Source organism: Choloepus didactylus, chromosome 5 (assembly GCF_015220235.1).
Source record: "Choloepus didactylus isolate mChoDid1 chromosome 5, mChoDid1.pri, whole genome shotgun sequence".
In the NCBI taxonomy this organism is placed as follows: Eukaryota; Metazoa; Chordata; class Mammalia; order Pilosa; family Megalonychidae; genus Choloepus; species Choloepus didactylus.
The window spans coordinates 67704164-67729857 of record NC_051311.1 but is presented as its reverse complement, the minus strand read 5'-3'; the positions used below and the strand labels follow the sequence as shown (position 1 = coordinate 67729857).

At 33.3% G+C, this 25694-nt stretch overlaps 1 protein-coding gene across 8 annotated transcripts in view; it reads right to left on the bottom strand.

Annotated features, from left to right (window-relative positions):
* POT1 (protection of telomeres 1) overlaps positions 1–25694 on the bottom strand; it is a 140353-nt gene that overhangs the window by 88378 nt on the left and 26281 nt on the right. For 6 of the 8 annotated variants that reach the window (XM_037836253.1, XM_037836251.1, XM_037836255.1 and 3 more), the window contains exons 5-7: positions 15532–15645; positions 14544–14591; positions 9459–9573 (exon numbers count right to left, since the gene is read on the bottom strand). In XM_037836253.1, the coding sequence (XP_037692181.1) occupies positions 9459–9573; positions 14544–14591; positions 15532–15645 (277 nt within the window). Of the gene's footprint in view, positions 1–9458; positions 9574–14543; positions 14592–15531; positions 15646–19602; positions 19687–25694 lie in introns of all 8 variants that reach the window. The other 2 variants (XM_037836256.1, XM_037836258.1) reach the window with 1 other exon arrangement.

Here is a 25694-nt window from a genome sequence, read left to right as displayed (position 1 = left end):
TGTTTTATAAAAGTTACATAAGGACCTCAAATGGTTAAGGCCTTTCAAAAAAAAAAAAGGTTAAAAAAAAAAAAAAAGACTCCAAAAGCATTTTAAACCTCTGTATTTTAAAAACTACCAGCACTAAAACTAAAATGCATTCAAAAGCTGGGAAAAGCATCTGTAACATATGACAGTATGTCCTTACATCATTTATATGAGGAGCTTTTAGAAATCAGACAAAAAGACAACCATCTAAACTGAAAACTAAGGAAGAGATGTTTTGATTTTCCTAATAAATAATGTAGAAAGCAGGGGAGAAATGAAGTCTGCTATAGAAGATGGAGCTCTTGAAACACAGATGAATGGGAAAGCAATTTTAACTTGAAAATACTTGTTCTGAAACTAAATATTCCTAGAATCCTTTTAACTTGAGAAGTAATACAACAAATCAGTCATTCCATTGATAGTCACGTAAAGCATCTTACAGAAGAACCTGAACAAATAATCTTCTAAAGACTAATTGCTAACTTTAAGATAGTTCTATCATATAAATACAATTGCTGATTAAATATACAACCAATACAATCTCAATAACTCAGTTTTACCAAAAATAAACATCATAAAATAACTAAAGAAACTTTTTTTTTAACTTTGATCTAGAATATAAACAAAGTATACTCCCCTGAAAAAGACTAATAGAAAAGCATAATATTATGCATCAATGCACTACTGACATTCCATTGTTTAAAATTATATGTAAGCCAACTTCTTCTGCAGTTGGCTTTCAGGATTTAAAAGTTCATGTCTTTCATTTAAAGGCTGACAACTTCTGTTGCTATTTCCAAAATCTGGAACCTTGGCCTCTTCTTCATCTATCAAAATCCAATCTATCCTTGAAAATTCAGCACAAATGCTGCATCTCTTAGAAGCCATTCCCCTGTTGGCATTAATCTCTCCATTCTCACTGCCAAGGCACTTTGATCTTTATAGTTACCTACATATAACAGTGCCTTATATTAACTAATTGATTACATTTAGATCTCCCTCACCAGCAAATTCTCTGATAGCCTAACATTTTATTAATATGGACACCTGGGTCCAGACCAATACTACAGAAGGCAAGCAAGACCCTTTTTTAAAATGAACGAAAAAAGAATGTATCAAAAGTTTTAAGAAAGAATAAGAAAAGTGTTCATTTTTATGATTCATTAAAACAACCCACATTATAAACTAATTAAACACAGAAGTAATTCTCTAAGTTAGCAAAGTAATAACTTGCTAATAATTTCCAGCTGGATATCTACTTCCTACTGGCCATGAACAGGGTAGCTGGAAAAGAGTGTGAGTCAGTGGAAGAGGAGAGGCTTAGCTCAACTTTGCAAATCCTTGAAGAAACAAGTGATGAATAGCCACGTCCAGGATGCTTTCCATTCCTAAAACTGAGAAAGGCAAGCACTTTGGAAGAGTCCCCTCTCACTCAATGAGACATATCAAAATAATTTTTTAGCTCTCGGGAAATGGAAAACTCAGTGCCTGTCCAATCTCCAACCTTCTTTCTTTATAAAGAAGAGTCCATGGTTCAACTTTAAAATATATGCTCAAAAAGCATGATATACTTTACAAATGAAGATTCTGACCTAAACAGGCAAGAGTAAACTGGACAAATAGAGTTTTACACAGTGTAAATTATAATTATAACCGTTGTATTGAAATTATTCATTTATCTGTCTTCTCTACAAAACTTAATTCCTTAGGGGAAGGAACAATGACATATTTCTTTGAAATGTAAAATTATTTAAATCTCCTATGCCTAATATAATACCTGGCATATAAAAAAATAGTCAATAATTGTTTGCTGAATAAATGGACAAATGAATGAACCAAAACACAAAACTAAGATTTATTTATTCTGTTTTAAATGCCATACATGAAACCAAGAAGGCATTCTTGTGGTTTTAATATTACCTGAATATGCAAGTAAGTGAATACAAATGTACTACAGATCAGAAGTTCATGACCTGGGGTTCAAAGAAAGGTCCATGAGCATCTTGATACTTTACACATAAGTCTGTATGCATGTACATGTACTTTTCTAGGAGAAGGTAGACAACTGTCACCACATTTTCATAAGGCTACAGGACTGCAAAAAAGTTCAAACTAACAAAGATGTATTATCAATTAAAATTTTTTTAAAAAGTTAAATATTAAATATAACGTTATATCATACTAGATACTTTACTCTCTGATAAATCAGAAGGGTTTTATGAAGTACCAATGAGTCATTAATTATTCAATAATTAACAAATTCTCTTTCAACCATTTTAATTCTGGATACATGGGCTTATTGTTATAGTTAAAAAAATTAAAAGTCATTAAGGATAGCCAGGTGAAGATGGAGGCACAGAGAGGTGGGGACTTTAGTTAGTCCCCTGCAGCAACTAATAAACACCAGGAACAACTAGTAAATAATCTGGAACAACTGCTGGGGGACAACCATGACTGTCTACACATCGTACACCAACGTACATTGGGTGGAATGGCTGAGATTGCAGCATAGAAACTGTAAATAGAAACTGCAGAACTGCGCCAGAAACCCCCTACTCACACAGCAGGCTGAGCTGTAAGACCTCACTGTAGGAGAAAGCAGCATTCCTGAAGCCAGCGAATACAGCTCAGTCCAGCCCCAACTGGGGTTTTAATTAACAAATGTGGACTGCCGAATACAAGCTACAAACATAGACAAACCCCTAACAAGCAGAAAAGTATACTGAGGTCACTCTCAGTGGAGAGGAGATGGGACTGACGGAGAGAAAAAACTAATTAAAAACAGAAAAAAAATAACAGAGACTTTTAGAGACTGACCTTAGAGAGCCAGACGGTACCTGTGCCCCAGGAAAGGGAGCCAAGAAGAATGCATGCTCTCTTTGGCCAACAGGAGAAATTTGGGGGCGTGGACTGGCTCTGAAAAGGGCTTTTCTTTCCCTTTTTCTCTCTCAACCTTAGTGGCTCAGTGGAGACAGCCTCAGTCATTTTCAGTTCTCAATGCTCTGACCCAGATAGAGGTAGAGTTAACAGCGTCAGAGAGACAAAGGAGTAATTCAAATGCAGAAGATAACTCCCTAGGGGGTGTATCTTCCCTAAAAGGAGGGACATGGGGTCCAGACCAAGTGCCCACCCTCCCTTCAGAACTCAGACCCCAGGGCCTGGGGGAAAACAGTCAAAACAGAAAAAACTTAACCTGGAAATTAAAGGGGCCACATCTGTTTACAACAGTGGGGAGTGACAGGCTGACAGGTGCCACCTGCTGGCCAGGTTGGGAAAAGCACAGCAGCTAGAGGCCTCACAGGAAAGTCTGTTAATCTTCTAAGATACACCCTCAGCGAAACGTGACACTGAATATTGTCCCCTTCTGAGACCTAAGCCTGTTCTGGTGTGGGAAAATCTGATTGGGGTAATCAAGGAAACCAGATGCCTAGACAACAGAGAACCATAAATCACACTCGGAAAAATGAAGATATGGTCCAAAGGAACAAACTTACACTTCAACTGAGATACAGGAATTGACACAACTAATGCTAAATCAATTCCAAAGTTTAGGGAAGATATGGCAAAACAGATGAAGGATATGAAGAAAACAGTGGGTGAACATAAGGTAGAAATCAAACATAAGTTTGAAAAAACAACTGCCAGAGTCTATGGAAATGAAAGGCATAACACAAGAGATGAAAAACACAATGGAGACATACAACAGCAGATTTCAAGAGGCAGAAGAAAACATTCAAGAACTGGAGAACAAGACACCTGAAATCCTACACACAAAAGAACAGATAGGGAAAAGAATGGAAAAATATGAGCAATGTGTCAGAGAAATGAATGACAACATGAAGTGCATGAATGTATGTGTCATGTCCCAAAAGAAGAGAAGGGAAATAGGGCAGAAGCAATAATAGAGAAAATAATCAATGAAAATTTCCCATCTCTTATGAAAGACATAAAATTACAGATCCAAGAAGCACAGCAGACCCCAAACAGAATAGATCTGAATAGACCTATGCCAAGACACTTAATCATCAGATTATCAAACGTCAAAGACAGAGAGAATCCTGAAAGTAGCAAAAGTGATCCATAACATATAAAGGAAGCTTGATAAGACTATGTGCGGATTTTTCAGTAGAAACCATTGAGGCAAGAAGGAAGTGGTGTGATATATTTAAGATACCGAAAGAGAAAAAATGCCAACCAAGAATCCTGTATCTAGCAAAACTGTTCTTCAAATATGAGAGAGAGTTCAAAATATTCTCTGACAGACAATGAGAGAGTTTGTGAACAAGATATCCGCTCTACAGGAAATACTAAAGGGAGCACTACAGACAGATAGGAAAAGACAGGAGTGAGAGGTTTAGAACACAATTTTGGGTGATGGTAGCACAACAATGTTAAGTACACTGAACAAAGATGACTGTGAGTATGGTTGAAAGAGGATGGTTAAGGGCATGTGGGAAACAAAAGGAAAGAAGGAAAATAAAGAATGGGACTGTATAACTCAGTGAAACCTAGAGTGTTCAAAAACTGTGATAAAATGTACAAATATGTTTTTACATGAGGTAGAACAAGTGAATGTCAACCTTGCAAGGTGTTAAAAATGGGGTGGTATTGGGGGAAAAAATATAGTCAATGCAAACTAGAGACTGTAGTTAACAGAAACATTGTTTTATGCTCCCTTTAAGGTAACAAAGGCAATATACCAAAGCTAAATGCCTATAAGAAGGGGACATAAGGGAGGGGTATGGTTCTTGGCATTGGTGATGTTGTCTGACTCTTTAATTGTACTTTAGTTTAATTCTATCTTTCATTTTGTTGTTTTTAGTTGTCATTTTTTTCTTTCTTTTTGTCTCTCTACCTTCTTTGACACTTCCTCCTTCTTTGTGGAAGAAATGGAGATGTCTTTATATAGATAGTGGTGATGGCGGTGAATGCATAAATACATGATTATACAGGGAAACACTGATTGTTTACTTAGGATAGAATGTATGGTATGTGAACAAAACTGTCTTAAAAAAATGGGTTGATGAAGAAAACGTGAAGGTTCTATATAGAGTGAAATAAATCAGACACAAAAGGACAAATATTGTGTGGTTTCACTGATATGAACTAATTATAATATGTAAACTCATACACATGAAATAGGTTACCATGATACAGAACGAGGCTAAAGAATGGGGAGTGGTTGCTTATTATGAGCAGAATGTTTAACTAGGTTGAACTTAAGTGTCTGGAAATGGACAGAGGTGAAGGCAGCACACTATTGTGAGAATAACTAACAGTGCTGAATGGTGTGTGAATGTGGTGCAAAGGAGAAGCTTAGAGTCACGTATGTCACCAGAAGGAAAGTTGGAGGTTACAATACGGGAATGTATAAAGCAGTGAATCTTGTGGTGGACAATGTCCATGATTAACTGTACAAATATTAGCAATTTCTTTCATGAACTAAAACAAATGTATGACACTATAACTAGAAGTTAATAATAGAGGGGTATACAGGGAAAAATGTACCTATTGCAAACTATATACTACAGTGAGTAGTATTTTAACATTCAACAGTAACAAATGTACTATACCAATACTTTGAGTAAATAATAGAGAGGAGGGCGTTAGGAGTATGGGAGGATTTGAGTGTTCTTTTTGTTTTTATTTCTTTTCTGGAGTAATGAAAATGTTCTCAAAATTTGAAAAAAAAATTAATTGTAGTGATGGATGTACAGCTGTGTGATGGTACTGTGGGCAACTGATGGTGTACTTTGAATGATTGTATGGTATGAGAACAATCTCAAAGAAATTGAAAAGAAATAGGTTATAAACACTGCTAACAGGCAAGCTGTAAAAATGAACCTCTTTCAAAGGTGATACAATTTAGGTATTTAAAAAAGTCATTAAGAACATAATTATTTAATATGCAACCAATTCACTTAATAAGCAAATATTGAAAACATTATACTGCATAATATTAATGCATAAATGACAAGCTATACTAACAAGTGAAAATAATATTACTTTTATACAACCAAAAATAGTATTTTAGGTTTAGCTAGAATGATTTATAGAAGAGGAAAAGAAAAATCGCTATGACTACATATCTTTAAGAACAAAAAGTAATTTAAACTGATAGGAACGCTCAGAAGTCAAGGTTTTGACTATCACTCTAAGATATTTGACTATAATGCTTAGCAAGTGGTTAAGACTGTCCTTTTATAAGATAATGAACAGCAAAAGAACAGTTTGCTTCTAGACACACTGTAGCATCCAAAAATGCTAAATTTAATCAAACCGCTTTTCTAAAAAGAAACGTTTTAATGGGAGGCAGAGAGGGGCAAACCATAAGTAATTGTGAACATACAGCATTGCTGAGATAAGGCAGAGAGCCATGAGTGATGTGCCAAATTATTTGGCACAGAAAGTCTGAGAGCTCTGGGGCTTAAAACAGTCTTAAAAGTTGGAGAAAGAACAAACAGGAGTGATTAATAGTAAACAATTAAGATATGAATATTTTGCCTATTCATTTACTTCTCTGGGCCCCAATCGGCACAAACAGGGAATCCTTTCATCTTTCTATTTATTTAGAGAGTGAGCAGGCATTATGATAGTGATCAGGAAAACATGAACCATATACTAATAACAGTATGGAGATATTTTATACCCTGCATCCATTTATTTATTTACCAAGAGCTGACAGTAAGAATACTGAGTAAATTTATCTCAAGTTTAAAGAATAGTAGGCTTTCTTAAAATCTGATACAAACCTGAAATAAAATGCTCTTATTACACATTATCTAAGAAAATGATCCTTGATATAAAATGTCAAAGGTCCTAAGAAGGAGGCAATGGAATCATGTTGCTATACGAAAGCATGCATGTTATTCACTCCTGATGAGTCATTATCAAAATCAAATTTTGATGATACAGCGATCTTTGAATGTATGTTCTTTCCATAATCCTTGAGGAATTCTTTCTCAGTTTTCATGACAAACCTTATCACAACTTGGTAAGAATGTTAGTCTCCACAGCCCTATATGTCCTTTCAACAACAGGACTTTTATTAGAGTAAAAGCGACAATTCCCCCAGGACTGAATATAAACCTTGAGAAACAAAGTATTTGCTACCAGAAATAAGATAGCAGCATGCTACAGGTCACATGTAATCAATATACTCAGGATGAGAGGGAAGTCTTCAAGAAAAATTGTAGTCAAGGAGTAAGGATGCCAAATTGCACATATTTGCCTCTACCACACTGAAGTAATGTTTATAAAGTGAATTTTAATGAAAAATTTTAGCTAATAATGAATAATAGAATAAATTTTTTTCCATCTACCTGAATTTGAGATGCATAAAGGTAATTCTCCTCCACATAATCAGTTATGCAAATCTAGATGTATTTTGGATTGTAGCTATGTATTTGTGAAATAATGTTGCTTTACATAATATATTTAAAAAGGCACAGTTGTGGATTATTCCTCTATATTTATTCTGGTACTTCTCTGAGGTAATATTAATAAAGTTGAATACAAAAATCAGTGCTATTTGTCTGACTTTCCTGCAGCAATTACTCCTGTTGAAGGATGAGTTCTATTAACAGAAATAAAAAGTGGTCAGTAAAAGATCTGATGTAAGTATAACTAAAGCTATTAGACAGATAGTTTTAAAACTTTACTATCTTTCTAGTGATAAAAACATCTTGCTGTGTCTTGAGATAAATTTTAGATTTTCAATGAATATGTTCACATAAAATTGATGGCATTCATTTGAATTTAGTATCTCAGAATAAACAGAAACATGCTATCTCTGTAAAAGCAATGGCTCATTACTAGTCATGAATTTCTTACTAAGGGACTAGATCCAACTAAACGTATCTGAGGAAAATATAAAATATATATGCATATATAATCAATATTATCGTTCCCCAAAGTTTTCAATTTTTATGCATGATTTAACACTGTTATCAGAAGAAAACATTATTATGCTCTATAATAACTTAAATTTAACAGAGACATCAGTATTTTTAAAAGTTATCATTTTGTTCTATTATCATTGTCATTTTTGTTATCCTTGAAAACTAAGTATTTGCTGATCAATTTACTAAAAAGCTTTCACTGACATAAATATGCTACATACCAAGTGCAAACAAGTTTTTAAATTATATTTTCTGCCAAGTAGATGGGTGTAATTAGCAGTAATGTAACTTATTCCTAAATACCATAGGAAGTTCATCCCCAACTAGCTGGACGAAAAACGGTACTTTAGAGTATTAAAGTTTGGCAGGCCAATTAATGCCAGCTCGGTAACACTTGGGACAGGAAGACAATCATAGTGGTCACACTTTTATGGCTAATTACCAAAACGTGCACATGTAAGATTCCGGGGAAATATCTAATGGGGAGAAGAAATTACTGAGTTGGAAGTGTGTGAGTACGTGTCGATGTGTACGATGAGGCAGGGGGATGACAGAGTTCTGTGGAAAAGTTAATTTGGAGTAAGTATATCTAACAACCACATATTTAAACAAAATTTTCTCTTTTTCAATTGTGTTTCCCTTTCTCCTAACATAAAAGAAATCCCTTTGCAGTCTTTACACTTAGTCACCACTTGTTCCAAGCTTCTCATCTCCAGTTTTAATAGTCTTCACACTGCCATTTTCACACAGGTCTTTAAATAATATATTAATATTCTGACCCCATGAAAATGAGATTTTTACCTCATCCATGCCACTAAAGAGTACTCTGCCAGCTCATTCCATATTAATAAAACTTGCAAATACATTATGAATGAAATGTTTTTATAATATGAACTCAATGAGAACATTTCTGTGTTCCCAGGATGAATCACAGCTCCTGGCATATAATAAATAAAGACTGTATGTCATCAAAAACATCACATTTTAAACATCTCTGAATCATCGCTACATCTTATAATTGATAATGAAACATAGTTTAATCAGCAGCATTTTTCTTTTCTTAATGATACATAAAATATTAGTGCCTCTTAATAATGACATTGCTTTAGATTAGATGAAATATATTATTTAGTTGAACTGAATTAAACAGTTCATTACCTCTTGGAAAACTGAAATTCATGGTTTTTGATGTATTCTTTTACTTATTTGTCTGTTTAAAAAGCTTACATTATCATATAGCAAAGTATGGGTTTTTCTTTTTAATTTACTTTAAAAAGTACCCAAGTATACATATCAAAACTGATAAAGGCCTAATCTCAACCTTCTAATTTATTTATTCTCATAGACTTTTCTGTACTCTAGAATCCAAAGATCATATTCACTGTATAAATAAAAATGGCCCAAGAAAATGCATGGCAATTATGAATCAGAATTTAACTTCTAATCTAAGACTTAGGGTACTGAAGAAGCTGTGTTCCTGAAAACAAAGCAGTTCAAGTCCATTAAAAATTCACCAGTTTTAATACTTACCAGTTCCTTTGCTAAGATATGGGGGCTTGAAGAACTTCACAACACCATATACATTGACAATTGTACCACCCTTAAGTTGATTCAGGGGTGTGTATGTATAATGAGTTGCTGGAACCTAAAGGAAGAGAAGACAGTTAATACACTGTATTAAGTATTTACTTTTTAGAATCATGCTATGATCAATTTGTAAATTAGCAAATCCATGTAAATATGTCTTATCCTTTTAAAGTGTCAGAAAAAAGCTGTAGCCTGAAAAAAAGGCAACGCAAAACTTATAAAGGTGACTATATAAACCATGTGATCAAGTTTTCCTTCAAAATAACTTTATAAGTGATGTAATTTGCACACCAGCCCATAAAAGTATAATTAATCTATAATATAACTGAAATATACATTTTCAATAAAGTAGAAAACTGCATTATTAAAATGCAAACAATTAATGTAAAAGTTGAAACAATAACATAAAATAAGAAATACAGAATAATAAATGAATATCTTCAATGTTAAAGATCTAAAACAAGAGCTTCTAAAGGTAGATGTCCAGGTATAATGAGACATTATTAGATATCCTGAAAGGGCAATTAGAATGTTGGTCCTATGAATAAAGAGTTCCATGGTCTAGTAAGCTTAGGAAAATTTTTCAGTCTAGGAGACTCCCAAGGGATATTAACATATTAGGTTCCAAGTGGTCCTTCAGTAATTAAATCATTCTAGCTGTTTTTACATCAGTATTTCCCCAACTAATATTTGGTGAATAATATTTGGGGGCTTAATACCTAATGTTATCACACAGAGAAATTCTAGGAAATGCAGTTTAAGTTTTGGTTCTGGTTTTTAATCTTAACTAATTATCACTTCAAAATTTATGGTATATATTTCTCATTTTTATTCTACATTACTATAATAATTGTACTTAGGTCTAAATAGTCAGGTTTTACTTATGCATAAATAGTCCCTTACAAGTTTGGTTAATATAAACATGTACTAGAGAGTGTAATCAATTCTAAATTCACCATACTTGGGAACACAGTGATCAAACTATTTAAAACCTGACTATTTAGGGATAATATAAGTATTAAAGCCTACTTATAATTATGCCTAAGAGCCATCCCCAGAGAACCTCTGTTGCTCAGATGTGGCCTCTCTCTCTAACCCAACTCTGCAGGTAAACTCACTGCCCTCTGCCCTACGTGGGACATGACTCCCAGGGGTGTAAATCTCCCTGGTAATGTGGGACATGATTCCCTTAAATAACTGTCCATAAACTTGGAAAGGAAAAAGAAGTGGTTTACAAGGCTACTTCTACGTATTAATAGAGGTAATCAAGTAGTTCTTAAAAGACTTCAGTCAATCAAGTGGCTCCACCCACCACCACTCCCAATTGGAAATAGGGCTACTTATCTCTCTGGGAATTAAAATTTTTAAAATCAAATAAAAATAAATTAGCTTTTTTTAAGGAGGTTGATCATGCAGGTCAAACACAAGAAGAGCAGTCCATCGATGAGGAAAGAAGCATAATGGCCAGCAAATGGGCCAGAAAAGAAAATGTATATGCTCAGCTGATAAATAACTGGATTCAATATTTTAACTTGACAAGTATCTCCTTGATGTAGCAAGGAATGGAGAAGACGAGCATAGCCAGTAACCCTAGCCATTATGGTCAACAAAGTAATAGTACTTACTATGATCAACAAGCAACTCCTTGATTATAATTGGCTCACCATGTAAATCAGTCAGTGTATGTGTATAGCTAAGTTACCTTTCCCATTATAAATGAACAAACTGATATGTTTGCTTCTTAGTATTCCCTTACAAGTCTGGTTAATATAAATATGTACTCTTAAGGGAGTATAATCAATTCTAAATTCACCATGCTTGGGAACACAGTGATCAAAGTATTTAAAACCTGACTATTTAGGCCTAATATAAGTATTAAAGCCTACTTATAATTATGCCTAAGAGTCATCCCCAAAGAACCACTTTTGTTGCTCAGATGTGGCCTCTCTCTCTAACCCAACTCTGCAGGTAAACTCACTGCCCTCTGCCCTACGTGGGACATGACTCCCAGGGGTGTAAATCTCCCTGGCAATGTGGGACATGACTCCCTTGGATGAGGCTGGCTCCAGCACTGTGGGATTGAGAAAGCCTTCTTGACCAAAAGGGTGAAGAGAAATGAAACAAAATAGTTTCAGTGGCTGAGAGATTTGAAATGAAGTCAAGAGGTCATTCTGGAGGTTATTCTTATGCATCATATAGATATCCCTTTTTAGTTCTTAGTGTATTAGAATAGCTAGAAGGAAATACCTGAAACTGTTGAGCTGTAATCCAGTAGCCTTGATTCTTGAAGATGATTATAATTATATGCTTTTACAGTGTGACTGCGTAATTGTGAAAACCTTGCAGCTGACACTCCCTTTATCCAGTGTATGGACAGATGAGTAACCAAATAAAGACAAATAAATAAATAAATAGTAGGGGGGGAAAAGGGGTAGGGGATGTTTTGGGTGTTCTTTTTTATTTTTATTCTTATTTTTATTTTTTTTTTCTGGAGTAATGAAAATGTTCAAAAATTGATCGTGGTAATGAATGAACAACTATATGATGATACCGTGGATCATTTATTGTACACTTTGGATGACTATCTGGTATGTGAATATATCTCAATAAAATTGCATTAAAAATTTTTAAAATATTTAAAAAAAAGAACTACTTATCCTTAAAAAAAAACATATTCATGAGAAAACCATGGGGTCACAATACACTGATCACAATGTGACAGCATTATCAAAAACTACTTAGCAAGTAGATCAATGGATCCACATTTATCATAGACGTGAAGTATTTCCTTTCGTTCTGGTAGCTTAAAAGGTATCTTATTATGGAATCAGCCAAGAAAAAGTGAACACTCAGGGAGCTAACTGCTGGGCAAAATCAAATGGAAGAGACGATATAGGACTTAAGAGAGAAAAGACACCTAGCAGCATAATTCCATTCATTAATTCACTCATTTATTCAGCAATGGGGCCATGCATTAATACAGGGTGCTGAGAATAAACATGTGAACAAAACACAAAAATCCCTGCCCTAAAGGAAAGACAGATCATAAAAGTGGGGAGTCAATTTAAACAGCACTGTCTTGGAAAGTCCTTTTGAAAAGATGATATTTAAAGGAAGGAATCAAGAAAAGTACAGAAGTTGGTAGTGAGATCAGAGTATTCCAAGCAGAAAAAAAAAAAAACTGGCAATTTGAAAATCTAGAAGGGGATCATCATGGCTGGAGTATAGTGGTCAAAGGTAATAAAAACAACATTAGGTTGGACAGGAAGGCAGGAGTTAGTTTATGTTAGCTCTTCAGATCACCTTAACTGGGCCAGTCAATGTTTTTGAATCACGGAGCTTCAGATCAACTGATTCCCCTAAGTAGTTTGACAAAGGCCACCTTTTCATTACTAGAGAACAAAATATGTATTTCCTAAAGTCTAAAAACACCTCCATGGGAATATAAAATATTCTAGCCACTGTGGAAAACAGTATGGTGGTTCTTCAAAAAGCTTAATACAGAATTACCATATGACCTGGCAAGTCCACCCCGAGATATATACTCAAAGAAATTGAAAACAGGGACTCAGATACTTGTACACCACTGTTCACAGCAGCATTATTCATGATAGCCAAAAGGTGGTAGTTTTCATCAACAGATGAATGAATAAACAAAGTGTGATACATACAATGGAATATTACTCAGCCGTAAGAAGAAATGAGGCTCTGAGACATGCAGCATGGATTATCCTTGAAAATGTTATGCTTAGTGAAATAAGCAAGGTACCTAAGGACAAATACTGTATGATTTCACTTCTATGAAATATCTAGAATAGCAAATTCATAAAAACAGAAAGTAGATGCCAGGTCACCAGAGGCTGAGGGGAGGGGAAAGGGGAAGCTGTTGCTTGCTGGGTATAGAAGATTTGTAAATGTTGGAAATTTTTCAATAAAATTCATTAAAATAAAACAAAATAAACAACACACCTCTGATCCTAGGACACCCTAGTCATTTAATAATACCTTTTTCAGGAAAAAAAAAAAAAAGGCAACCTCAACACAACAAAACACCAGGAAAACAAGAACCTCAACAATAATAACCAGAAGTTTTCTTGGTATCAACTGCAAGATCCATGTTCAGTTTGAATATGTAAAAATATGCAAAATGTACATCTTAGAATTAAGAAAATAAAGTCTAATAAATCTGTGCCAGAGATTCTAATGGTTTAGAATACCTAGGCTTTGTGAAAAACTATTTTTGCCAAGTTCAGAGGCTTTTTCAATTAATTCTGCCTTATTTACCAATTCACCAATGTATCATATATTTGAAGTTGACCAATGTATAACAATTTTGAGAAAATACTAATATCCAGGGTTAATTCACATTTTTAAAAAAGTGCATCAATCCTTTTGTTGGTTCAGTTTCCCCATAAAACAAATTTAAATTATACTGAGAATTTAAAATCTGTCCCCCCTAGTCATTGCCACTAGAAACACAAAAGTTCTTGGACTTGGACTTTGTCCATTAGAAACTAAAGGTTCAAGAACATAGGCAGAATAAAATTTATCAATATATTGCCTTCTTTCCAGTTTCATTAGTTACAAGTATCCTATCTATAAATATAGGAATCTTCCTATTGCAATGGGATAATAAAATTTTATAATAATGTGAAAAAAAGGCAAAATGTATCACAAGTAAAATAAACATCTTTACTTCAAATTACATAATTTGTCAATCACAATTCAGCAATAAAAATGTTCAAATACAAACTGATAAAAAAATCTCAGTATCTTCATCTAGTACAAAACCTTTTTCTCTTTCCTTGTGCATGTAGCTTATACAAAATATTAGCAGATATTCCAGACAACAGAATAGTCAGATACTAGTTATTTGTAAATATATAATTTGTAACAATATCAGATATCAAAAATAGAGATTATGGTTTCCCAGTGTGTTAATACTATTTCAAAATCAGACTATGAAGTAGTTCAAATTTACATACATATATATACACACATTTTAAATAAAGCTGAATATCATCTTACCAAAGACATAGATTCTGTCTTAAAATTTCTTACAGATTTAAGAAAAACCTGAAAAAAAAAAAAAAGAGGCCTTATTTTCATACAATCTTAACATACAACACTCAAATTCACTAGATCGGTGTGAAGTTATTACCTACAAATTAAGAGTAACATGAGCAAAACTTTCTGAGCTAAAGCAACTAAAAAAAGTGAAGCTAGACAGTCAAATGAAAATGTACTTTTAAGACAAACTTCGTATTCTTACTAAATTTGAGGTACACTAATATTTAGTTCTCAGGATTAATTATGAATGAGAATAAACTATCAATCCAAAGGAAATGGACAATTGGAATTGATATTCAAAATTTTTCTTTAAGAGAACCAGGGACTTTATCAGAAATAAAAAGAAAAGGAAATGAAGTGGTGATCACTCTGCTGCAAATCTTCCCCATTTTCAGTCTAATTCATTAATTTTAATAACAAACATATGACCACTCCTAGCCCATACAGTGTCTTTGTGCACATGAGAAAAATCAGACAGATGTTGGCCTGCAGGCACATGGCCCGGCCCAACTCTACAGGCAGCCTCTGTGTGAGGAAGGGGAGAAGGATAAGATGAGAGAAAGGAAGACCACTTTCACAAAGAATAAAATAACAGGAAATCAGTTTTACCTAAAAAGGGGCACTTGATCAATTTTAGGTGAAATTAAGTATACTATCAAAAAAGGTTGATGATATAATTGCAACGAATACAATGAGGTTTAGGGTGTCTGTGCAGATTTTTAAAATTTCATTAATAAGTATTTTTAAGCGAGTTCGCTTTTGTATCTGTAGTCATTCTAAACATAAAGGCAAGAAAAAAGTTCTAATTTTTAAACTTAAAATATTCAATTAAAGTAATTCAGGTAGACTAGGTAGCTTCTCTGAAAATTTGCAGAAATACTTCTATTCCATCACTTCAGCTCATTAAACCCACAATATGCTTAGAGACTAATAGCTGCACACTTACATAAACAGTTGATTTGAAGTCCTCAAATGCTTTCAAAAATAAGGAATGTTTACTATCTCTGTTTGTGGATGAAGAGGCAGACAAAACAACAAATCCAGTCAATGCAATGGTATCCTACATACAAATAAAATTTTTTTAATCAAACACCAAAATATCCACAATTCTGCATTAAGTAATAAAAATTCTATTTACTACTATTTCAAAACAGGAATCACTTTTATAAAATGGAAAATTGCTTAGCCTACACCTGTTTAATAGTTTCTGAATAGAAGCTTTACACTACCACCTCCTTTAAATTGGGCTTCAACATCTAGAAGCCACAGCATAGCCATAGATGAGTATAATGGCTAGACCCTTTGTACCACTTCATGGATCAGGAAAACATTAACAGATCATTTAGGAGAATTTACTTATTTAGTGGAACTTTAAGAAGTTTATTTTACTTTATGCAAATAATTTGGCATGAATAAACACAATGAAGAGTTAACAGATAATCAAACAGTATCTCAGAGACTACCTTGAGATAGGTGTGCCAGTTCAAAAATTCCACATTATTCCAAAATTTTATTTGTGCATACAAATCCAGGGCATAGGGCACAAATAAAACTTCCATTTATATACTAACAAGAAAAGCAATATTTTCTTTCTATTTAGGTTTATAATAGTCATAAGATGCCATTCTCTACATATTCCTGCCTTTCTCATTCTTTAGCTAAATCTCTCTTTTCTTATTTTCTAGATACTGGAACATAAAATTCAGAGTTCTGTCTTGCTGCATTTTAGACACACACTCACACACACATACAGAAGTATATTTATTAGTTGGTTTATTATGTATCTCACTACTCTAATGTTAACATAAAGATTTTACAGAAAATCCTGGACTTTAGGTCAGCCCCTTCAATAATTTTGTTCTCTATCAGGTAGAAGTCTTTCATATTACTGCTTTTTGTTTTGTACCCTACAAAAGGAGGGCCTAATGTCAATCCCCAGAATTCTCTATGCAGATCTATTAACTAGACTGTGAACATCCTGAAGACAGGCGTCTTATCTTACTCTGTTTCATAATTACAGGGCTTGGCACAGCAGAGGCCCTCCATAAACAAACTGAGAATCAAAGCAAAGATCTTATGTTGTCTTCCTAAATCTCTGGTCTTACCAAATTCCAGCATACTTTTTCTTGTGGTGAGACTGCAAATGCAATTGAGTATGGACTGATAATGCCAAATAACCACAAGTCCTCATAACTAATTGGGAGAAAATTTCCTTTCTCCTTGAAGATTTTATATGCCTCCACTATGTTTTAGGCAGTTTAAAAGGGGAATAAAATAAGCAGTACAAATGATTCTGGGTGAAAGCACTTTTACAAATTGAAAAATAAACAATGCTTTCAATTTACCTCAGACTAATACCTTATGATTTAAATAGAAACTTTCTTAAAGATTTAAAATTGGTTAATCAAACTAACACAGGAAGATAAGTAAAAGTAGAGAAACCACCAGTTCTGAATTCTTAAATAGAAAATAACCTACCTCCGTTATTTTCTATTCTGCCTAAAAATGTGTTCAAACATAAATGATATAAGAAAATATACGAAATACAAGCATAAGTGTACCAATGCATAGTTTTTTTTTTTTAATTCTTCTGTATAATCAAAACTTTTTTTAAAAAAATGAGTTTGTATCTATTCTATGATAGAGAAAAACTTTTGAAAATAATGTAGATGTTGAAGCTTTATTTACCAAAACACTGAATAAAATATTTGGGAGAGCTAAATAAACAACTGATGATCTATATTTTTACACAAATTTCTAATTTGATTTAAGCATTAAAATAGTCAACATTTTATGTTACCTATGCTTAAGAAGATAATGCAATAACTAATCTACTTTCAACACCAAAACTACATTACAAGAGAGTGACTAGAACATCTAAAGAAGGAGAATAAATGGTTAAAAGCTGGACACCATCAATGATAAGAAAAAATTTCCAAGTCTATTCTAACATTAGTTACACAAAATTCAGTAAAAGATTACATTTTCCTACAGCAGACATTTGACACCATGGAAATAACCAAAAATAATTTTTAAGAAAAGAAAAATAATGTTTAATATTATAAACATGGATTTACATTTGAATATAGATATATAAATTGCACTGAAGGTCTTGTATAATCTCATCCCAATTGACCTTGCCTGTTTTATCTCTTCCATTCATTACTAGACAAATCAGATTCTCTTATGAACCCAGTATTTTTCCACATACATTCTTTGCTTATTCTGAGCCCCCCACTAGGAATAAATAGCATTTTTCCCATTTGCACATATCTGAACTATCCATCTTTCAAAGTCTGGCCTACAAATGACACTTCTTTTTAAAGTCTATTTAGATGAGCCCTATCCTAGAAAAAGTAATTCTCCCTTTCTTTGAACTCTCCTATACAGCATTTTGGTACTTTTAACCTTGTGTATTACTTACTTATGAACCTGTCTCAATGCCCTTACTATACTTTAAGCGCTTTAAGACTCAGAATCATGTCTTATATCCATGTGTATATCCCATAAGAGTGACTAGCAGAGACTTCTGTTCATACTTAGTGCTCAACAAATATCTGTTTAATGGATTAATTAATACTGGTAAAAACTGAAATATAGATTTTAAAAAAGAAGAAAAAATAAATGGCTCTTAAGATCTATTTCCCATGATTTTATAAATCATAACGGCTTTTAAATTAACTCAAATATATAAAAGACAAAAAAGATATATAAAATGCAGTACAAATTTGTACACTCATTAGAAAGAGCTGAAAATGAGATTTAATATACAATATTGTAAATTCTAAGCTTCTAAGAAGAGCATACTAACAGTTGAAGTAATTCAAAGAAGAGTGGGAACTGCATGGTTTAGTGCTAAGAATATATTCCGACATACCAGGGAAGGGTTCATCTTAACCTGCTAATCAAATACCAGCCTGGGAAGAAAACTATTCTAACTAAAAGTGGTAAGTCTTTATCAGTGCATGTGCATAAATGTTGTAAAAATAAAAATATATTATTTGATATAGCTGAAATCTGTGAACTAACTCAAGATACTCATATCAGCAAATGGATCATTTCCCTTTTAGGTCCATATTAACCACTCTTAACAAAGAGTGAGCCACTGTCATTAAACAATGCCCTGTTTGGTTCAGCCAACAGGAATATTTCTACTACACATCAGACTCAAAGAAAATAAATGAAATCAGTTCGGGTCTCTTAAACATAAATAACTGTTCTTCAAAAATTAACAATTAAGTTAAAAAACATGCAAAAAATAATATATCACTTATTGGCATACTAACAGATATGTTTTTTACATGCTAATATCTCCTATGAAGAAAGCAATTGCTGGTGAAATAAGCAAACAAACAGAGGAGTAACATAAATGCAAATCATAAGATTAGCGTATTAATTTGCTAATTTTAATAGATAATACATTAAACTCTCAAGTTTTTGTACTAAATGAGTAGAAAAATGGCACAGAAAATGATACTGACAATCCAAGCAGAAAAACTTATGTGACTTTAATAAGCATTAATTAATTTTTAGTTAAATTATTAAGTTATCATATTATAAAACATTGTTATTAAATAGTGAGAAGGGGCAGGGAGAAGCCAAGAACCTGGTGGCACAGGTAGCACAGTGATTGACAGAAAATGTTTCTCTAATATAAAAAAAAGTATTTTGTGGCTAATCTGGATTAACTGGACAATATAAAACAATGAACATAATTGGTACTAAGATAATAACTGGCACTAAGATACAGAAGTAATGTTAGCATAAAAACCAAAATCTTTAAAAGCCCTGTAAATTACTACCTCACCAGCCACATACTGGACAACTTTCCCTGATATTCTGCCTTCTCTTAATTTCCCAAATATTCCAAGATCCCTCACTCAGGGCCTTTTTCCTATGCTGTTGTCTAATAGATCCACTCCCCCAACATCCCTGTGCGCATTCTTCTGCTAAGTCTTCTTAGTCTTCTACTCGGTCTTCTCAATAACACGCTAGTCTGGATAGTATCGTTAATTACATAAGAGTTGTTTAATTATACTCTTCTCCACTGGACCCAGTGCACCATGACAGCTTGTCTTATTCACAGCAATATCCCCAACACCTAGCATAATAGAACACAGAAAACATTAAAACAAGTATTTGGACAACTAAATGAATAATCAAGTTTCTTCGGTGAATATTCACATACATAGCAGACCTTTAAGGAGTTGTAAATAAAATAAACTGTGTAACTATTATATTAAAACTTACTTCATAGAATCTTAGCATTTTAGAACTGAGAAGGACCTTAGAGATCATCTAATCAAACACCTTCATTTTTCAGATAAAAAAAGTAAGGGGAAGAGAAGTTATTCTAAGGTCACATACAGCTTATCGATTGTAGACCAAGACAAGAACCAGATCTCTTGACTCCCAAGTCAAGATCTACTCTATCTCCTCTTTCAGAACTAAATCTTAAGAGGGGTGAGAATAAATGTCCATACCTTTGACAGTTTTCTGATAAAATATTTTTTAAAAACTTTCAAAATATTGTGGAAAGGTTGTTCCTTTAATCTTATATCCACAGTAAATGACAAAACTACTTTAAATGAAAGCAAAAACTGAAAAATCTCCTAAGAAGGGAAGACCAGTTTGACCATGTATTTCTGGCAAAATATATAGTAGTCTAGCAAATCAACAGTTACATTTTAATAAAATTCATTTTACTGTTTTTGAATTTTTGTTGTATTCAACTACAGAGCTAACTTAAAGGAACAAGCAAGAGACAAAGGAGAAAGATGTTAGTTAATTACACTGAAGGAATCAATTAAAATAATTTATTCCTTTGTGCAAAAAGTTTTTACCTTTTGATTTCAACAATCTTTAACTATGATACTATAAACCCTAAAATAAAGAGCCTAATTAGATCCTCAAATAATCAACATTCATTGATTTCAAGCCCAGAATTTAAATTCAATTGTGATCTCAGAATTATCACCATTATATTTTAAAAAAGGAGAAAACCCTGACTTACTATTAATATCTTCTATTATCTGACAAGTACTAATTGACTAGTACAGTTCTATTTTAATGAATACCTAATTAAAATTTATTTCAATAACAGAAAACGTCTTTCATATGTCAGTTAGGCCTAATGCTATATCTAATACATTGTGCATTTTGTACATGTACTGTAAAGGTTTTGTTAATTCTGTGACTTATAATTTATATTGTTTATATTGTTTCTCAATAAGTATTTAACATAATCTTAAAAGATGAAGATAAGAATCTATTTAAATTAAGCAAATTCCTAATATTCACTTATTTTTTTAAACCATTCTCTAAGATGTCCAAAATGTTAACTGAAAATAAAGCAACTTGCAAAATACTATGGATATTAAAGTCATCTGGATGAAAAAGAAAACCAAAATGATATACACACATAAGCTTATATACAGTATACACACAGAAGCTAGAAGAATACAAAAAAATACCAACATAGCAGTTTTATCTGAAGAATGGGACTGGAAGAGGGGAGAAGGCTCAGAGGCGGGGCAGTGATGGGTCTTTTGCTTTTCAGGTTATACTCTTCCATAGTGCTGAGTATTTTTTAAAACCGTGACCATGCAACAAGGGCAAAATATTCAAAGCCAAATATTTGCAAGACCTAATTCAAGTCTACCATACCGTGCTCTTAGGAAATGAACATGTCAGAAGAAAGTGTTCAAGGAGTATGATGTGTACAGTCTACACTCTAAATGTTCAGAAAATGAACTGATAGATACACATACAGACGGATGGAATGATAAGAAAAATGTGGCATATTGTTAAAATTGGTTGATCTGGGTGTCTGGGGGTGAGGGGATAGGAGTATATTGGGGTTCAGTGAATGGAATTTGTACATTCTTATAACTGCCCTGTATTTTTGAAGTATTTCAAAATAAAAAGTGAAAAAAAAAAAAAAAACCCCTCTGATGTCCATCTCTACACTACTGAGTGTTCATCTGGCACCAAAGAACACTTATCCTCACCTACAAACTGCCATTCCTTTCACAAAAATTAGGTACGTACTTAGTTTTACAGCTAGTTGACTCTTAAAACAGGATGCTAGAGCCTCTTCCATATCACTCACTAAAATGGCTTTTTCTCCCCTGAAATAATCAGGGGCAAATACATCAATGTCTTGCTTATTAAAAATATAAGGAGAGAATAAAGGAAAGGCAACTTCAATTATCTTAGCAAGTTGAAAGGAAGTAGACTATGATATCCTGGCCAAGGTCCCTGAAATCTCTGAAAATGTTAAACGTATACTTCTTTATAGAAAGGAAAGCGTTCCACTGAAATAAGAAGAAACTTATTTCATATAAACATTTAATATATTTTTATAATTCAGTAAATCTAAATTATTACCAATTCAAAGTATTGTAGTAAACAAAAAACTGTCCATGCATACCTAGCAGCCTGAAGTATTGGGCCATTAATACCTTTTGTTTGTTTGTTTTTTTACCTTTTGTTTGTTTTTTAGAAGGATGGAAGTCAGAGAAAATATGTAGTTCAGCTTAGGATTCAAATGAAAGTCACTAATTTTTTTTTTTCATCTTTTTTCATCTCAACACAACACTGTAATATATATTTTTCTAGTTCAGAATAAAAAGGATATGTAAATTATCTTTCCAAGTAAGTGAATCCACCCCATTAAACACCAAAATTTATATTCTCACGTTCATTCACTTCCCTTCCTCTTGATTTCATCATTTCTGAAGAACATCTTCCTAAAACAAATGACATGATTTGGGGTCTTCTTAAATATTGAATTACATGAACATTAATCAGAATAATTACGATGACATAAAGTCCTGGCTTCAAGGTCAAGAATAGTAAAATAATAATAATAATGACAAACAAATTATAGAGGGAATTGTTTAGAGCTATTAATTCCTCCCTAACTGGCCTCAAGCAACTATGATTTTGTATTTATGAGCTTTTTCTGTTTTATATCCTAGTCTCCTTCCCTGATAAAGTGTCAGATACTTCTTTTTGAGTATATTTACCTCTAGAACTTCACTGTGCCATGTCAACTAGATTAAAACTCAACCAAAATTTAGCACTTTTATCTAAAACCACTCTAGTCTGATGAACAGCCCTATGAGCATTAGAACTTGACTTGTATGGCTTTACTTCTTCAATTCTAAAGTGAGATTTTAAGATATACCACTGATTTAATAACAGCTTTTCAGAGGAAAAAAAATCACTATACCAATCCTCATTTTCTTTGTTCAAAGTATAACATAAGAAAAAAAAACCTAATTTACCATCTACTCTTAGCAAAAAAGATAAAATTTGGGTTTGACAAAGTATACATAAAATTCTTGTACCAGAAAACAAGTAGGTGTTCTGACAGTTTTGTTGAAATGGATCTTTATTTTAGACTCCAAAGAAAGATTTTGCAAAAATTAGCACTGTTTATCAAGTCCACTGAATTATTTGTAAATCTACACATTTCTGAAAATACAATATGCCAGAAATATTTAGAATTCTCAGCTAATCCAAAATTATCACTTAACATTTGATTAAATTAAGATCTGGAGAGATTCATTGGTTACTCAAGGCCTAATAATTAACACAGGAAACAGGGGGATCAGAAGCCAAACTCCAGAGTTCAGTTCCAGATGTCCTTCCTCTACCCTGATCTTTCTCATTGGGGCTCTATTTAATCACAATAAGATGATGACGATGATAAAAGTTAACAGCTGCTATGTATTGAGTTTCTATTACATGCCAGTAGTAGGATATACTTCACTATAATCCTGACAGGTAGTATTAATATCCCTATTTTTAAGGTTAAAAAACAAAACAAACAAACAAAAAAACTGAAGCTGAAAGAAATTAAAGGTTGTGCTCAACTTCACACCTGCTGGTAAACTGAAGACCTACTACATCAAGCTGTGTATTGTATACAACCAGAACTAAGCATCAAATAGAATTGCTGATTAAGAAAATGTCTATGACTCCTCACTCTATCATTAAACCGCAAAATGACCTTGAGCTTGTCACTTAATTTCACACAACCTCAGAACTGTCTGTTACTTCCAGTTGTATTTCCTTAAGATAAATGGGGCAAACCTGAAATAACACAAACTCAAGCACCAAAATGTTTAAATCTAGGAACAGTCTGGTAAGTGCTTTATAGCTGACTTGATACAATATTCAAAGGTAATTTAGGGAACTGACTCTAAGTCTCCATTCTTGACTCTCCTTCAAGTGAGTGTGCTTGAGCTCACCTAATGTGTTCACCTACATAAATGTGATACAGGTACACATTCTTAAGCCAATAATGACAAAAAAAAAAAAAAAAAAAAAAAAAAAACCCACAAGCAAACTGGGCGATGTCAGAGCCAGAGCCTTTGTATACTAGTATTCAAAATGTTAGCCAAAATTTGCAGCTAGAAAACAGGGAACCACACACATATTGATCACACAATGCCCTCCCCTACATGACCATTCAAAACCATCCACTACCATCACCACCACCTCTAATCAAATCTCCCCAGGGAGTAGACACTCTGATCCCCTTGTTACACCTGGAAATGCACTCACACTTCAGAGCCTTTGTACTTGCTAATATCCCTGGTCTAAAACACTCTTACTTCAATTATTTGGAAGGATTACTTCATCACTTCTTTCAAGTCCCTGCTCATAGGTCTCCTAATCAGAATCTTTCCTTTACCACCAGATAAAAATATACATTCCTTCCCCTTCTTATCCTCATATCTTATCTGTCTTCCACTGCTTTATTTTCTCCCTAGCACTGTTTGAAGAATTGTAACTATCTGTTTTTGTTTTTTTTTTATCTGTCTTTCGCCACTAGAAAGCAAGTTATATGTGAGGACGGGAACTTTGTTTGGATCACCAGTGACTAGGAACAGGGCATGACTCATAATATATGTTTAACAAACGTTTGTTTAATAAATGTGAATAAATACAGATAGATTCTCTTATATAGTTCCCCCCTAGAAAACATATATACACTAAGGAGAAATATTTAAAATATAAAAGATTACTAGGGTATACTGTAAAATATAAACATTTACTAGGGTATACTGCAGAGGCTCTAGTTCCTACAAAGCCAGTGGCCATAGCTTCAGAAGACCATAGGGCATGAGTATTTACCAACCAGTTTGCCAAGACCACCATCAGAGGCATGCCATGGTCTCTCCAACATCAGCAGGGCAGGCAAGGATGGGTGCTGGAGTAGTGTGTGCCTCCTCAGATAACAGCTCCTCAGAGCTAGAACAGTAAGTTTTGGGGGACTCCAAACAACTATTGGCCATTCTCTACAGAATTATTTTAATATTTTAATAACCAGTATTGCCATACACTTGCACAGATTGGTTGAATATTAGCTGTGGAAGACTCCTCTCATCTAGCATTCTTATAATTATTTAAATAATTTACCCAACTGGACAAATGCCACAAAATCCATTCACCAATTACTAGATACAGTATTTACCTCTAGAACCTTAATGGCTGATAAACAATGAGAAAAAAATTTATAGAGGCTACAGGATGATATTCAAACATAACTTTTCAAGAGAAGTTAAGAGCTGTTCTCATCAACCTCAAATATTACCAGAAATATCCACAAAATTCACATATTATATGCTTATATGATTACAACAATAGAAACAAAAAAGGATTCTGTGATTAAAGCTGACCTTTTTTGAGGGAACATTTTATTATAACTTCTATTTTTTCACTACAACAGCTATCTGCAAAAATGCTTCTCTAAGTAATTTAAGATATAGAAGTTATATACTTTCTCAAAAAATAAAACTCTTGAGACAAGAAAATATTTCAGAATATACTAATAAAGCTGTTCTTCCCCAAAGTTGCAGTTTAATTTCCTATACAATGTATTTCATAGTGTCAAATGAACATTAGACACATATGCTACATAACATGTGATACCCATGACCAGCTGTTCTTATTCAAATATTTAATGCAGAAAAACACAGGAAAAACTAATATTTTGCATTAAAAAAATCAAAGTCAAACTTAGGAACCAGATGTCCTTACAGATTTACATGATAAATGCTGTCTCAAAGGTACTGCAACTATCCTAGGACACAC